At 37.0% G+C, this 17,124-nt stretch overlaps 2 protein-coding genes across 3 annotated transcripts; one reads left to right on the plus strand and one right to left on the minus strand.

Annotated features, from left to right (window-relative positions):
• Positions 1-99: 99 nt before the first annotated feature.
• Positions 100-5,811, minus strand: rtcb (RNA 2',3'-cyclic phosphate and 5'-OH ligase). Its single transcript, XM_067391355.1, has 12 exons — positions 5,632-5,811; positions 5,333-5,411; positions 4,788-4,855; positions 4,143-4,242; positions 3,912-4,068; positions 3,146-3,302; positions 2,664-2,823; positions 2,294-2,469; positions 1,715-1,903; positions 1,515-1,625; positions 1,317-1,436; positions 100-529 (listed from the first exon to the last, which is right to left on the minus strand). The coding sequence occupies exons 1-12, from the start codon at positions 5,722-5,724 to the stop codon at positions 422-424; spliced, it is 1,518 nt and encodes a 505-aa protein (XP_067247456.1). The 5' UTR covers positions 5,725-5,811; the 3' UTR covers positions 100-421.
• A 614-nt stretch (positions 5,812-6,425) lies between these two features.
• On the plus strand, positions 6,426-13,202 carry fbxo7 (F-box protein 7). Of its 2 annotated transcripts, none has more exons than XM_067390797.1 (10): positions 6,426-6,474; positions 6,698-6,825; positions 7,333-7,525; positions 8,521-8,763; positions 9,116-9,260; positions 9,344-9,427; positions 11,085-11,180; positions 11,260-11,436; positions 11,519-11,565; positions 12,580-13,202. In XM_067390797.1, the coding sequence occupies exons 2-10, from the start codon at positions 6,704-6,706 to the stop codon at positions 12,886-12,888; spliced, it is 1,416 nt and encodes a 471-aa protein (XP_067246898.1). In that variant the 5' UTR covers positions 6,426-6,474; positions 6,698-6,703; the 3' UTR covers positions 12,889-13,202. The 2 variants fall into 2 exon arrangements, with proteins under 2 accessions (XP_067246898.1, XP_067246899.1); XM_067390798.1 differs by having other exon boundaries at positions 6,452-6,474; positions 6,703-6,825.
• The last annotated feature ends 3,922 nt before the right edge of the window (positions 13,203-17,124 follow it).

A 17,124-nucleotide genomic window follows, 5' to 3' on the forward strand; every position in this document is an offset into this window, starting at 1 on the left:
CAGACTTGCTGTTACTCAGCAGTGCTCCAGTCCTGCTCGTCAAACCCACTGTGTTTATGCCAAATAAGAGGAGAGAAAGACATGAAAGGTAGACTGAAATATCTTTGTGTAAACTTGATTTATTTTTGATATGCTGGGACACGCCCCTCTCACTCCCTTTTGTGGATCTTTTGTCATGACCAATAAAGTATTTACTAATCTCAGTTTGATTTCCAGCTGTAATCGATTCAGACAATGTGTGAGCAAACATTTTTATTAGTGTAAACATTTTACCTTTAACCTTAAACCAAAAATAACGCTGACTTGAGCCACTCCACCTTCATAAGTGCAGAAATGAGATGCAGTCCTTCAACGCCGTAGGAAACGGACTGCGGTCAGCCGGTCGGAGTATTTAGGGCCTTGCTCCACCTGTCGTGATGTTTTACCCTTTAATCACAGCGATGGGTCGGAGCTTGATGGCCTTCTTACTGATGCCGGCGTCATGACACGTGTTTACCACATCTGTGACGTTCTTGTAGGATTCAGGAGCCTGACGTGTAAGACAACGTGTTAAAAGTGTGACATGCCACAGTACATAAATGTATAATATTGCATTATATTATGTTTTTTTGGATACTTGCAAATTGGTTGTTTAAAGGGGTAATTGCATGGATTTTATTTTAATTTAAATTTTTTCCTTGAGGTTCACTTAAGTTTTTTTGCACAAAAAAAAAAACCCAAATATGTTTTATTACAAATGTCATCTTTAAAAAAAAAAAACTCCAAAATGGAGATAAATTTGTGCTATTTAGATCACAAAAGTTAAATATTTATTATAAATACATTTATTAAATGCATCTTATTCTAGGGTGATTATTTAAAATATATATATATATATATATATATATATATATACATATATATACACACACACACAATTTTAAAAATTGGAATTGGTTAAAAAAAAAGGCAAATTTGCAAACAGGTCAAATTACTGATTTAACTATTTTACTAGCAGCTTAAAACAAATGGATATATATAATTCAATGCATTTCATTGTGATTATTAAAAATATAAACTTTTAAATTGTTAAAATATATAATAAAATATAAAGCAAATTTGTGCTCTTTAGGATAAAGTTAACAGTTAAACAAAATGAAAAGAATGTGACCATAAAGTGGTAATATAATATAAATTAAAATATTTTTTTTTTAATGTAGAATTTTCTGTTTGGAAAAAACAATTTGTTTGTGTTAAATTTAAAATTGATAGTTTAAAAAAATAAAATTTGCAATGAGTTGGAGCTTCTTGTGACAGAAAGAAAAAGAAAGTCTCACCTCCTCCATCACCAGCTTTGGTGACGCCACTCTAATGGCGATGCCCATGTCTGCCAGTTTATCCAGAACATCCTGGAAGTCCAAGTTGCGTCTGGATTTGGCTCTGGAAAGAGCTCGACCCTACAGCGTTCACAAACACATGTCAGACAGGTAAGATACAGTTACAGTCGCTGCTGCACAATCCCTCGCGTCACTCACCGCTCCGTGACACGTGGTGCCAAATGTCTCCGTCATGCCCTGCTCTGTGCCCGTCAGCACGTAACTGCAGGTGCCCATCGTTCCTCCGATCAGAACCGGTTGACCCGTTAGCTGCAGGAGAGGAAAAAAAACATTGCAGTTGTTTATAGTGTGACATCAACCAAAAAAAGTCATTTTCAAACTTTTGTATATGCAGTCACCTGATAGTCGACAGGTATGAGCGGATGGTGTGGAGGAAACGCCCGCGTCGAGCCCTTCCTGTGCACGAGAAGCGTCTTCTGTTTGCCGTCCACCATGTGCTCCTCCACCTTGGCGATGTTGTGAGAGACGTCGTAGATGACGTGCATGTCCAGGTCGTCTGGGGTCGTGTTGAAGACTTTAGAGAACGCCTGCAGTGAAGGTGAAGGTCAGTGCGGACACGTTTAGCAGCAAAACTCACGACACGCAGTTCGTTACGCTGGTTTTTCAGGTACAAATATACAAATTAAATCGATCTAATTGCCATTATTTGATCTGGTTTTGACCCTAACCCACATAAGGACAATTACAATGTGGTTATATTATAAATAACTACATAAAAATAATTTTCACAGCATTCAAGGGGGAGTAAATGACAGGATTTTCATTTTTGTGTGAACTCTCCCTTTAAGACTTTAAGGAAGTCTGACCCTGCATCCCAATGTGCATACTATCCGCCCTAAATAGTATAGAATATTACTAGTGTGACATACTATTTATGATGGATAGTATGCACATTGAGACGCAGGCTGATTTTATACCTGGCGAGTGAGGAAGGTCATGGAGGAGCGGTTGACCCAGGCGTAGTTTCCGGCGGCCGCCATGCCCTTCAGATAGTCCTGACCCTCAGGAGACGTGATGCGAGCGCAGGCCAGCTGACGGTCATTCACAGTGATCTTGTCTCGCTTCATCGCCTTCTCCATTGCAACCAAAGCATCTACAATACAATGAGAGTTGAAGTTCGCTTTAAAGTCACCATGAAATCAAAATTGTCTTTTTTTATTTATTAAATATTGCAGTATATGAAATGATTTCCATGCACATTTTTTTTTGTCATGTTCCTTGTAATCTTGAATCAAAATAACTTCCCCCTCCGTCTTTAAATTCAGTCACAGATCAGTTGATGCCCACCTGTCGCCACCTGGTGGCCGAGGCCTCGACTGCCGCTGTGGATCATCACACACACCTGGCCCTTGTGGTCGATGCCCATCTTCTTTGCGGCGTAATCATTGAAGATCTCGTCCACCACCTGAATCTCGGCGTAGTGGTTTCCTGCACCCAACGTTCCCAACTACACAACAGCAAGACAACCGAGACTTTATACTAGCGATGCACCGGAGGTTTTCATTTAGACAGAAACCAAAACAGAACATACATTTTATATAATATATGAACATTTAAATGTAAAACTGTTATAATATAAGATTGTTGAAATATAAACATTTAAATGGTGGCTGATATTGACATCTCTCCGCAGCGATTACATGTTTCTGTCAGTGATTTCAGCCCTCCAAAACTCCTTCACATAAACAGTCCAATATTGACGTTTTGCTGCATATGTCAAAGGAGAATTTGCTGGCCGTGAAATTGCACTTTTGTAAATGCAGTCGTACCTGTGGTAGTCCTCTCTTCTTGGCTTTGGACGAGACTTTGTTGGGATCGGCCTGCAGCATTCGGCCGTATTCCTCACAGTGTTCCTTATCCTCGGCCCAGGCGTATCCTTCCCTCAGAGACCAATCAACGCCCATCTCCAGAGCTTCCTCCAGATCTCTAGACACACAAACACCTGCTGTTAAACTCTACAGGTTGTGTCATTAAGACTAATTTTACATGTCCTGAGTGTGAGACACTGTAGTAATAAAATCTGTTTATTTAATTTTCAAATAAAGGGAAATGTGCATTTTTGGGCACTCATTTACACGACGACGGTGTTTTGAGGGCCTGAAAATGCAAACTAGAAATCGGGCTTCAAAGTTTTTAAAAGTGATACTGGTATCATTTCCATGTAAACAACCAATTTGTGATAATAATATTCATATGCATGATATCACTAAGTGTTGAGTCTATATGCGAATAGTTTCTTTACAAAGTGACATCGCCATCTACTGGCCTGGCAGCAGAATACAGCATTTTTGGTCATTTTTGTAGATTCGCGTGAACGGGGATCGTTTTGACAATGTTGTTGTCTGTACGTTAAATGCATTTTACCCATACACATACACATACCCATACATTTCCAGTATTAACAATGCACATTACAAAATAATTATTACAACACATGGTTATAATACGCTTAGAACGAACATACAATGAGATAAAGACTAAAAAATAACGCTACTAGTATAATTCATTAAGTGCAGTTGGAATGATAGTGTTTACTTTGCTCCCATTGGAATGACGCCCTTGGATCCGACTCCGACGGGAATGTGGTCAAACATGGACTGCGCCAGCTGCTCCTTCACCGGCTGCACGTCGCCCTCATCCAGGTTCGTCCGCAGCAGTCTCACGCCACAGTTGATGTCAAACCCGACACCACCTGCACAGATCAGACGCACCATGAGCCGTCACGCTGTGATCGATCGTGAATCTGAACACGGCTCCGTTACCTACCGGGAGAGACCACGGCATCCGGGTTTTCCATGTCAAACGCAGCCATGTTTCCGATGGCAAAACCATATCCAGAGTGGACGTCGGGTAAGCCGATAGACCTCTGCAGAACAGATTTAAATAAGCAAACATACAAATGGAGCAGTGAACATGAGATTGAGCTGACAAAACACTGCAAAATGAGTCAAATATCTTTATTTAAAAGGTGCACTATGTAGTATTTTCTGTCCACTAGAGGCCTATTCAAAACAAAGGCGTAGCTTGATGATGCCAAGTTTGAGCGTGGAATCTTGGGACATGTGGTCTTCAACTCACAGTGCCCCCATTTTGGTAATTAATACAATTTCTCTGTAAATAAATTGTAAACGCTGTGGATACGCATAGTAGTAGCTTTATATAGTATTCATAAATGATAATTTAGAAATGCATATTAATTATTTGACAAATAAGTTAAGAAACTTCAAAATGAGTAACTGTCAGATTAATGACGTTTGTTTTGCTAATGGCATCAGATTTTATTCTGATTTATTTGTAATTATTCGAGTTTCTTTGATACTTTAACGTATCTGAAAGGAAAGAGATGTTTATATTTTTTACACTCAAATCATAAGCAGCAACGTGATGATAAATCCTGCTGCTTTAACTCACATGCACGATTCCCGGCAGGGCGGCAACGTTTCCAATTTGCTTCATAGCAGGTAAGAAACCACCAAACCCTGTGAAAACAAGTCAAGAGTGTTTTTCAGTCATACTGACTCACATTTTATATGTTCTATTCAATTCAACAATGACTATTTCTGCTGGCTAAAACAATGTGTTTGTCACATTTTACATTTTAATGAATATTGTGCATCATAATTAACCATTTCTGGAAGATTTTTACCCCATATACTGTCAATGTACACAGAAAACTGAACCTTGACTCTGTGCATAAGTTGTTTTATGACATGCATGTTTGATTATAGAGCATTTCTAAGCCATGAACCAAACCAACCAGCTTTGGGATTAAATCACCATGTTATGAACTTTAGGGCAAAAAGGACTATGTAAATTACACTTAACTACTATAATAACCCCAGAAATGTCTTGAAAGGTGAATCATTAAATCAGTTTTGATCTAATCCTACTGTTCTAATGCAAAAGCATATTATTATTATTTGTACAAATTGCTCAGTAAAACATTGTGACGTCACCTCCACCACGACAGGCGTTTCTCAGCTCCTCAAACATCAGTTTCTCCAGAGGATCATTGACATAGAAAATACCCTCCACCTGAGGACCAAACATTCAACATTTAATCATTAAAACACAATAAAATGAGGCAGAGTCTGGTAACAAACACGTCAACTGAATAAAACAACTATTAATAAGACACAAAGCACTACTAATTAATTGAGTACTGCTGATTTTGTTATTAATAGTTATTGAATTGTTCTGTATGTGCGTCACTGAATCAAAAGTGTACACGTTTGCGTTTCTGACAGTGTTTTACCTGCATGTTAGGCACGAAACCCTTCTTGATCCGCCAGCAGTTTTTGTGGATTTTATCCAGATACTGAAGCTCATCGTTATAAGTGCGACTCATTTTAAAAATCAAATAATAAACGCACTTTTGACAGCAAAATATCTCCACACGCTCCTCCGGCTCTTCCTCTTCTTCTCGGAGGTTTATATGGACTGTCGCGGGGTTGTTCAGGACGTTCAGCGCCACCTGCTGCTCGAAAACAAACGAGCATGAATAACATTAGCACATTGGCTATTTTATTAACGTTTATAGCAATCTTAAAATCATTAAATTCTCTACGATTCCATAATTTATGTAATTAAAAAATAAAGAAAATTAACAGAAGTATACGCAAGCGTTGTAAAATAAAGAAAAAAAAATACAAAAGTATACAGTTAAAATGAGATAAAGCTGACAAAGGACTAAAAAAATGAGTATATTAATAAAATAATTATTTGTATTATTTAAACTGACGATAAATGTACATTTTAAATTATTTAACCTAAATTCCTGATGTTGAATAAAAAATAAAAATGTTGTTTGTAAGAAGTACATCAAATGCAGTTTGGTAATTAATACAGTTGCTCTGTAAATAAATTGCGTAGTACCGACTTGTTGCTTATTCATTAGATATTTATAAATACATATTTATAAACTGTAATTTTTGTTTTTTTAAATTACATATTTATTATTTAATTGACAAATAGTGTTATGAAACTTCACAATGAGTTGGCATATTTATAAAAGAAATTGCTAGTAGCAGGACTTTTATTTTGATACTCTGTCGATCAGCAGTTTTGTTCGGCTGCAGAGTTTCTGCGAATCTGAAAGGTAAGTGATGTTTACATTCAGTTCATTTTATATTAATATATAAATAAACACATTCAGTCGAGGGTTTTTCTTTTGGATTTGCGGTGGCACCGAACATTGAACTACATTCAGCATGTAATATCGCTGTATAGTTTGATATAGTAACTATACTATAGTTAGTGAAAGTAAAAGCGGTTGTGGAGAGTTTGGGTGAAATGAAAGCGACAGATCTGCTTCCCTTCAGGGCAGAATGAAGCTCAGGGTGAGAATCAACAAACAGACCCGCCGACTGGAGCTGGACGGACCAGAACCGACTCTCTCCGAGCTCAGAGTCCGGGTCCGAGAGGAGCTGCTGCCTCAGGGCGGACTGGGGTGAGTTTGAGATGCTTAGGTTCAATTTCAGTTTTAGTTTATTTATTTCCAGTGGGAAATAATTTTTAAAATTGTTTAAAAATATTTTAAAATAATTTAGATTTATTTTAATGAACAAAAAAAATGTGTTGATATATATATATATATTTTTTATAACATGTGATGCTCACATTTTTTTTATTTATTTTTTTTATTAACCAATTAGTAATGTACAAACAACATGGCATTATTAACACATTGTTGCATTACAAATTACAGAACAGGTGCATGAGAGAATACAATATAACATAAAAGCAAAATAATAATAATTAAAATCTGAGAAAGGGTCATGAATATGAATATCAGACCATAGAGCCTCCACATACATGCAACTGAAAAACAGATGATCCGTGGTTTCAATATCATCACAAAATATACATTTATTAGAATCAAACCCAAATCTAAGTCGTAGGAAGGCTCACACTTTCATTTCTTCATCTGAAAGCATCTCTTTCTCCTTCTGTGTAGATCTGATGTGGAGTTCAGTCTGTCTCTGAACGGGACGGAGGTGCTTGTGGACACGGGACAGACTCTCTCCTCCTGTGGGGTTGTTTCTGGAGATATGATCAGTGTGATTTTGCCCCAGGGCTGTTCTCAGCAAACACAAACTGCCCCAGAAACCCCCAGCAGTTCAGGAAACACACCCGGCTCCAGTCAGGAGGTCAGATCCCAACCTGAAATATAGCTCTGAATGTCCTAATTAAAATAACACAGTCTCTCAGCACCATACAAACATGAACATATATAAAAATATACATGTCTGGTCGATATTAAATATAATTAAACACATCTTTTTGATTTAGAGGTATTAACAGTACAGACAGTACTCAGCAGTGAATGATGATGTAAATAATAATATACACAAAATGACAGGAATTTCTTTTAAATACATGATTTAAATTATTAAAAAATGTATTTATTTGGTGACCTGTTTTTTTTTAATATAATAAAATTGTATTAAATCATACAATCTAAATTAAAACAGACATCAGAATTTCTGAAAAAAAAATTTCATGGAGCACTATTATTGTTACAATTTTAATATATTATTATTGAAGTGAATGAATTCAATTGAATAGACATACTTTTTGATAATACATTTTAATAATATATTAAATAATACAACACGGACTCTAGAAAAATTTAAAACAGATAAGATCATTTCTAAAGAAAAATTATATATTTTTTAAATAAATTGTTAAAGTTTTATGAATTCAATAGATTAGATGTAATTTTTTGACAATTATATCATAAAACCAGAAAATCCAGAAGAAAAAAAAAACATTTTATAGGGCACTATTATTTGTTAAAATCTTTGTAAATTATTAAATTGTTAAAGTTTTATCAATTAAATTGATTAGACTTCATTTTTGATGATTAAAAAAATCATCATTGATTAAAAAATTCAAACAGACAACAATAAATTTCTGGAAAATTTTGTAAGGATTTATTATGGTTAAATTAAAAAAAATATGAAATTGTTTTATGAATTCAGTTGAATTGGACATTCAATCACAGAAAGCACAGACGGATTTCACAAGGCTCTAAAACTGCATTGCTGGCATTATTTTTTTAAACAATAACTGAAGAAAAGAAAGTGAAATGACAAACACCCTGATGCCGTGAGTCAGCATGTTTGTGTTTGTGTCGATTTAGGCCGGTGGCGCAGAGAGCAGCAGTGTGAGGGATTCTGGGATGGAGGAGTGGATGGAGGATGAGGAGGGTGTGGGTGCCGGGCTCTTCGCTCCTCCACCGCTGCTGTGCTGTGAGACGGAGGAGGACGGTGTGATTCCACACGCGCTGGAGAGGCTGCTGGACTCGGCGAGATGTCAGAAACCATCAGACTGTCTGATGCTGGCGACGCATCTGCTGCTGCTGGAGACCGGCTTCCTGCCACAGGTCAGAGTTCACCTGATGACCCCTGCTGACCCCTCAGACTCGCTCCAGCGGGAGTTCTTCTCTATATCACTGTCAGTTTCTGAACTCCCTGAAATGCCTCTATTGTAGTCTTGAGTTTTCACAATATTCCTACGTCACAATATTTTTCATTTAAAGAATTCATACGTGGGGGGGCCTGGTTGAGTTAGTATTGTGTTTAAACTCACGGTTCTGGTAAGGGGTGGGACATTTCCCTAACACACTGTGGATAATAAGATACTTAGATTATTTCACGATATTTTGTAGTGCAAGCGATCTGTTTATTACCGCCACATTTGTAGATTTGAACATAATTGGTTATTATCTCTTTCAGGGTTCTAATGTGAACTCAGGCGAGATGCCGATTGGCTGGCGGGCTGCAGGGGGCGTGTTCAGGCTTCAGTACGCCCACCCACTTCTGGAGAACAGCCTGGTGTCGGTGGTCGCCGTGCCAATGGGCCAAACGCTTGTCATTAATGGTGCGTTAATCTGCATACAGCCGCTGTTATTAGTCAGCACTGTCTTCCTTCAGTTGAGTATTTGTTTATTTGTTGTGAAACAGCTGTTCTTAAGATGGACAAGGCTATGGAGAATTCTCGCAAGCTGGTGCTCAAAGCAGATGATTATGTGATGGCTGATTGGGCAGGTAATTTTTATATTGCATTTAATAGTATTTAATATTAAGCTGACCCTTAAAGTTGTGCCGAAACGTCCATATTGTGACACGTACATTAAAGTGTAACTGATTAAAAATGTGGTTTGGGGCTTGGTTGCTGATTGGATGTTGAGATGTGGGTGTGGCTCTCAAAAGTGTATGCAGATGAGCGTCAGCTGGCAGGGGCAGAGTTTCTCCAAGTAACTGGAGAAGGTCCAGTTGATCCTTTTTTGGAGGGATGCACCGATATGAAACTTTTGGCTGATAACAATAACCGATCATTTTTTATATTTGAAAGCCGATAATCGATATTTGAAACTTTTGGGCGATACCGATTACTGATATTTCTATATATTTGGAAGCTGATAATCAATATATGAAAATTTTGGCCGATACTGTTAATCGATAATTCTTTGTATTTGAAAGCCGATAATCAATATTTTAAACTTTTGGCTGATACCGATAACCAATAATTCTTTATATTTGAAAGCCGATAATCGATATTTGAAACTTTTGGCCAAAACCGATAACCAATAATTCTTTATATTTGAAAGCCAATAATCGATATTTGAAACTTTTAGCCGATACAATAACCAATAATTTTGTATATTTGAAAGCCGATAATCGATATTTGAAACTTTTAGCCGATACAATAACCAATAATTTTGTATATTTGAAAGCCGATAATCGATATTTGAAACTTTTGGGCGATACCGATTACTGATATTTCTATATATTTGAAAGCTGATAATCAATATATGAAACTTTTGGCCGATACTGATAATCGATAATTCTTTATATTTGAAAGCTGATAATCAATATTTTAAACTTTTGGCCGATACCGATAACCAATAATTCTTTATATTTGAAAGCCGATAATCGATATTTGAAACTTTTGGCCGATACGATAACCAATAATTCTTTATATTTGAAAGCTGATAATCGATATTTGAAACTTTTGGGCGATATCGATTAACCAATAATTCTTTAAATTTAAAAGCCGATAATCGATATTTGAAACTTTTGGGCAATACCGATTACTGATATTTCTATATATTTGAAAATTGATAATTAATATATTAAACTTTTGGCCGATGCCGATAACCAATAGTTCTACATATTTTAAGCCGATAATCAATATATGAAACTTTTGGCCAATACGATAACCGATAATTCTTTATATTTGAAAGCTGATAACCTATATATTGGCCAATCTAAATCCAAATCCAAATTTTTATATAATTTTTGAGAGCCTGATTACAAAAACAAAAGTCTCACCATTAAAAGCCATGTCCCAATCACACAATTATAACATTCTCATTATAATTTTATGTAGTCTATATGACAGACTTGTGCTGCACATGTTTCACTGAACTATTTTCTTTTTTGAAGTGATTTAAATCATATTTCAAGCAATTTAAACAGATCATGGTGAACAGCACGCATCTGAAGCATCTCAGCTATTTATCGGTTTTAATATATCGGCCGATAAAGATAAAATTAAAAGTTAACATATATTGGCCAGTATATGGTGGCCGATATATTGTGCATCCCTAATATTTTGTCAAAATAGGACAAAGACATTTTGATTAAAAATTACAAAGTCATAAATTTAAAAAATGAAACATTACTTTGCATTTACTTTCAGGTGGCAGCGCTGGCGTCGTCTACAGAGACTTAAGCAAACTGTCTCGTCTCTTTAAAGATCAGCTGGTGTATCCGCTCATGGCCGCTGCCAGACAGGGTGATTATTCCTCTCGCTGTGTGTTCACACTAGTAAGGCCTGTCCGTTCAGAGTGTTTGATGGCTGTTTGTGTGTGCAGCGCTGGGTCTGCCGGCTCTGTTCGGTCTGGCTGTTCTTCCTCCTGAGCTGCTGCTGCGTGTGTTGCGGCTGCTGGACGTCGTCTCTCTCGTCTCGCTGTCGGCCGTGTGCCGAGACCTGAACGTCGCTACCCATGATCCCTCACTCTGGAGACACCTGCTGCACAGAGACTTCAGGGGTAACAAGACACACACTCACAGTCACATAAACACACATCAGACAGATGAAATGTAACTGAGCAAATGTTGTGTGGTTTGCAGTGCGTTTCCCTGCAGGAAATCAACACAGAGACACTGACTGGAGAGAGGTGAGCGAAACACACCTGTCAATCATATTTAAAAAAACATTTCTTATAGTATTGGCACTCAATCATTTTTAAAACATTTAAAAAATAACAAAATCATGTTAAGAATTTGCATTATTATAATTAAAAAACATTCAGTATTCAATACAATATTACATTTTTAGTCTTTATTTATTTTTAATATGCTTATGAAGTTATTAATTGCATTTTTAATATCTATTGCTTTTTGAGTTGGCACACAGTCTGAATTATTATTATATTTTTTTTATTCATTTAAAAATAAATAATCATATTGATACACAGATAAGACAGTGATTTTTGTAATGTAAAAATTGAACAATTAATAAAAACCAAATTGAAACTGAATATACAGAAATTCATTTTAGCAATTGATTTATTTTTAATATGATTATGAAAAGATTAAATATGTTTTTAATATCTATTGCTTTTTGGGTTGGCGCACACAATCTGAATTAATATTTTTTTTTTAATTTAAAAATAAATAATCATATTGATACATAGATTACACTGTGTGATTTTATACTGTAAAAAAATAACAATAAAAACCAAATTGAAACAGATAATACAGAAATAATTGTTTTTTATATATATATAAAATTATAAAATAATTGAATTAATGTATTCAATTATTCTGTTAACTGTTGCCATTTAATTGATTTCTCAATTTCTCAATGAATTTTGAGAAACGTTTGAATTTCTCAAACGATCTAAATTGAATATTATATTTTTTATTTAATTACTTTTTTTTAAGTTGCTATTTTAAACTCTTAACTCTATCCTTAATTGAACTGAATTCAGTCAATACTGACTTGTCTTGAGCTGAATAACGCTGTTCTTATAGTGCTGAATTGAACTTGTTTAATAATTGATGAACTTTAGAGAATTTTTCTCATATCTGATGAAGTTTGTGTCATTGATTCTGTTATTTCCCTGAAGCTGCTGTGAATCGGTATTGTATAAAGAATAAATAAATCTGACATTTCTTTTTGCCCTCAGCTTTACAAAAAGAAGCACAAACAGAAGAAGGAGAATTTGCACAGAAGACGTTTTTATCCACAACACATGCCTCCGATTTTCCCACTTTCACCCTTCCCATCCGCCCCGGCTCCCCTCCCCCTCCCCCTCTACCCTCCCGGCATCATCGGTGGAGACTACGACCAATCGCCCGTTATCCTACCCCGCCCCCGCTTCGACCCCATTGGCCCACTCCCGGGTCATCTCCCAGGAGCGGACGTTCCCATTGGCCGACGGAGTCTGAGGCCGGGAGGGAATCGACCAGCAGACATCAGGAGGGGTTTCATTTGAGCTTCAACCCACAGACTTATTTTTTCCAAACAAGTAGAGGATAAAATTATTTTGATGGCGTTGGGTTTTTTGTTGTTGTTGTTGTTGTTCTTCATTAATTAAAGCATTCCTGGGACGCTTTTGAAATAGATTCATTAAAGGAATAATTCACCCAAAAATTAACTATTCCTTTATTAAGACATTAACACTGAAGAAGCAGGATGTGTTTGAGTCGCAGAAAATGTTCAATAAAAAGTCTTGACTGCTTCGGTGTGTTTGTAGAGTCACATGTGGGCTTCCTCTTCACTGTTGCTCCACACAGGCTTGCGTTTCTCCTGACGCCCTCCTGCCCGTCCCGCAGCGCCTGGTTCTCCACCATGGCAGCAGAGGCACAAGCATACGCCACGTCTCGGCCCCCAGTGAAACACGGCCTTCCCAAGAGCCACCACGGGGCGACTGGACTCACACGCGTCTGGCGATGGCCAGGTTAAACGTGGGCTATATTATGTTCTTCAGTTTCCTCTTTAAAGGGGACCTATTATGCAAAATTCACTTTTATGAGGTGTTTGATCACAAATGTGTGTAAACAACCAGCCTATAATGGTAAAAATCCACCACTCCTTTTTTTATAATCCCCATAAATCACAGTTTCTCCAAACGAGCGGTTCCACATTTTCCCGTACTCTTACGTAAGCCCCGCCCATGACTAGTGACGATCTACCGCCCTGAGTGAGCCAGTCCACCATTTCTGTCTGCACCTAAAAAACATGACACGGATGTACCAACAAACATAAAGAGTCTCCATAGACTCACGGCATCTGAGCCACTGGGTTGAATTTCATTTATGAAGGAAATGTGCCAAAGAAATTCAATAAAGTGTCTTAACTCCACAACAACTACATCAATTTATCCACTAACCATTCAGAAACGTCCAGTTTCATTCTAAAAGTTGTAACTTCTTCCTGAGTCTCTCCATCAGTGTCGACTCCGGTTTGAACAATGTAAGGCTGAACACCGTTACTGACAATCCTCATTTTGGCTGCATGAGATTCTCCAGCTTTGTTGTTGAGTATCTAAAGTGTGAGCTATTAAAGCTCCGCCCTCTTCTGGAAAGGGGGAGGGAAGCAGCAGCTCATTTGCATTTAAAGTGACACAAAAATGGCATGTTTTTGCTCACACCCAATAGGGGTGCTATTATAATATCAGTGGGGTATTTTGAGCTGAAACTTCACAGACACATTCTGGGGACACGCCGGGAAAAGGGGCATAATAGGTCCCCTTTAAGATTTGGAAAAACAGATCTTAAAACTAGTGTTGGCTGCTTTTTTGAACTGCTTCAAGAGGCTTCAAAACCTTTACAAATCTTTTTGTCACCAAGTCATATTTTCATAGCACACCATTTATATCCAATGGTTCGCCACTAGAAGGAGCTGTTCTGGTGAACCTTTGAACCAGGGCCTAATTTATGGTTTTAACTGCTCGGTTAAGTTTTATAATGTAAGTTCAGTTTTTAATATACAAGGGGGAAGTATAGTTAACTTTCTAATTGGATTAGTATTTAACTGAATAATGATGTGTGTCATGATTGGTTTGTGAAAGCTGTCATTACACATGTCTGGACTCGCCTGGCTCACTTGGATCTGTCTGAAACTCAGGAAGAGGCATGAAGTTATGGATGCCGGTGACTCTGGTGTTTCTGTTTCCTCACCAGGCGACGGTGAGATCTGTAAGAGAACAGGGTGTAAAGTCATACTTACAGCTTATTCAAACACATACGGAGAGGTGGTATTAACATTATGTGGCATGGTGTGTTATGCACAGAAGCCACTGGCACATGCCATAATCAAGCCATACTGTGCATCTCTGCACTACTTTCCAGTAGACGAGTAATTAAGACATAATAAAGGCAGCAAGTCCTTTCTAAAATTATTAGGCGATTCATGGTATTACGACAAAGTGAATTAAAAGAAATTGAATACAGGTTCTAAAAGTATGACGATTTAACTAAAGGCCCAGAGTCTTAATTCAAATACCATGATTTCTGAAGTGTCTATTATGCATAAAAGTAACCTTGCAGTGTCAAGCTCAGAGGTTCAATATATAAAATGAATACAAGTCGTATCACATGTGGAGTTTCAACACATCCAACAAAACACACAGGAAAAACACTTCTTTACACCACAAACTCAGTGGCTCAGGATATAATGTGTTTCAATCAATGAGTTCAGTCCCACTGTTGGCTTATCTAAAAAGTTGGTTGTTTTAACATTTGTACATAAAAGGTATAATGGCTGTCACCAACTAACTACTTTAAATTCATTAGACTCGTTTTACAATGGTGTAATTCACACAAATCACCACAGGAGGGCAAAAGTATTTTAAGTTACTTAGACTTGATTTGCAGAGGTGTAATTCACTCACATCACCACAGGAGGGCGAAACGATTTTATGTTCATTAGACTCGATTTGCAGTGGTGTAATTCACTCACATCACCACAGGAGGGCAAAACTATTTTAAATTCATTAGACTCGATTTACAATGGTGTAATTCACTTAAATCACCACAGGAGGGCAAAACTATTTTAAGTTACTTGGACTTGATTTGCAGTGGTGTAATTCACACATATCACCACAGGAGGGTGAAACTATTTTATGTTCATTAGACTCGATTTACAGAGGTGTAATTCACACAAATCACCACAGGAGGGCGAAACGATTTTATGTTCATTAGACTCGATTTGCAGAGGTGTATTTCACACAAATCACCACAAGAGGGCGAAACGATTTTATGTTCATTAGACTCGATTTGCAGAGGTGTATTTCACACAAATCACCACAAGAGGGCGAAACGATTTTATGTTCATTAGACTCGATTTGCAGAGGTGTAATTCACACAAATCACCACAGGAGAGCGAAACGATTTCATGTTCATTAGACTCGATTTGCAGAGGTGTAATTCACACAAATCACCACAGGAGGGCGAAACGATTTTATGTTCATTAGACTCGATTTGCAGAGGTGTAATTCACACAAATCACCACAGGAGGGCGAAACGATTTTATGTTCATTAGACTCGATTTGCAGAGGTGTAATTCACACAAATCACCACAGGAGGGCGAAACGATTTTATGTTCATTAGACTCGATTTGCAGAGGTGTAATTCACACAAATCACCACAGGAGAGCGAAACGATTTCATGTTCATTAGACTCGATTTACAGAGGTGTAATTCACACAAATCACCACAGGAGGGCGAAACGATTTTATGTTCATTAGACTCGATTTGCAGAGGTGTAATTCACACAAATCACCACAGGAGGGCGAAACGATTTTACGTTCATTAGACTCGATTTGCAGAGGTGTAATTCACACAAATCACCACAGGAGGGCGAAACGATTTTATGTTCATTAGACTCGATTTGCAGAGGTGTAATTCACACAAATCACCACAGGAGGGCGAAACGATTTTATGTTCATTTGACTCGATTTGCAGAGGTGTAATTCACACAAATCACCACAGGAGGGCGAAACTATTTTATGTTCATTTGACTCGATTTGCAGAGGTGTAATTCACACAAATCACCACAGGAGGGCGAAACTATTTTAAGTCCATTAGACTTGATTTGTAGAAATTTTTTTTTTGTAGAAATCAAAAACAACCACAGGAGGGTGCAAAACATTTATGTTCATTACACTTGACTTGTTTTGGAGAAATTCACATAAATTATTGCATGATTGTATAACCTGTTTAGCACTTTTGATTTATGTGCAAATATATTTTTCCAGAAAACAAGATGGAACATAGATAGTGTAAATACATCTTATTGGCTGTTCACATTGCAATGCGAAATGTGTTTTTCTGCCCTCACCCTCTTACAGAAGTGTAGTGCATTTAATCTCATTACGCCCAATTTGAAATGTTGTAATTCACAAAAATCACCACAGGAGGGTGAAACTCTTTAAATTGATTAGACTTGATTTGCAGAGATGTAATTCACACGTATCACCATTCACCACAGGAGGGCAAACTATTTTGAATTCATTAGACTCTCTAGAAATGCATAGAAAACTAAATCTCGAAAATATTGGTTACTTTCTTGTTAATTGATATTTTCAATATATTTTTCTATAAACATTTTGTAGTTAAGTATTTTGTAATTATTATTGTGTTTTTTTCTTCCCTCCTTTATTGGATGATTGGGTAATTAGTTAATCAGGTGTGATATAAATTGTATCTTTTTCTGCTTGTTGTTTGACT

The sequence above is a fragment of the Chanodichthys erythropterus genome, chromosome 8 (genome assembly GCF_024489055.1).
Source record: "Chanodichthys erythropterus isolate Z2021 chromosome 8, ASM2448905v1, whole genome shotgun sequence".
NCBI classification, from domain to species: domain Eukaryota; kingdom Metazoa; phylum Chordata; class Actinopteri; order Cypriniformes; family Xenocyprididae; genus Chanodichthys; species Chanodichthys erythropterus.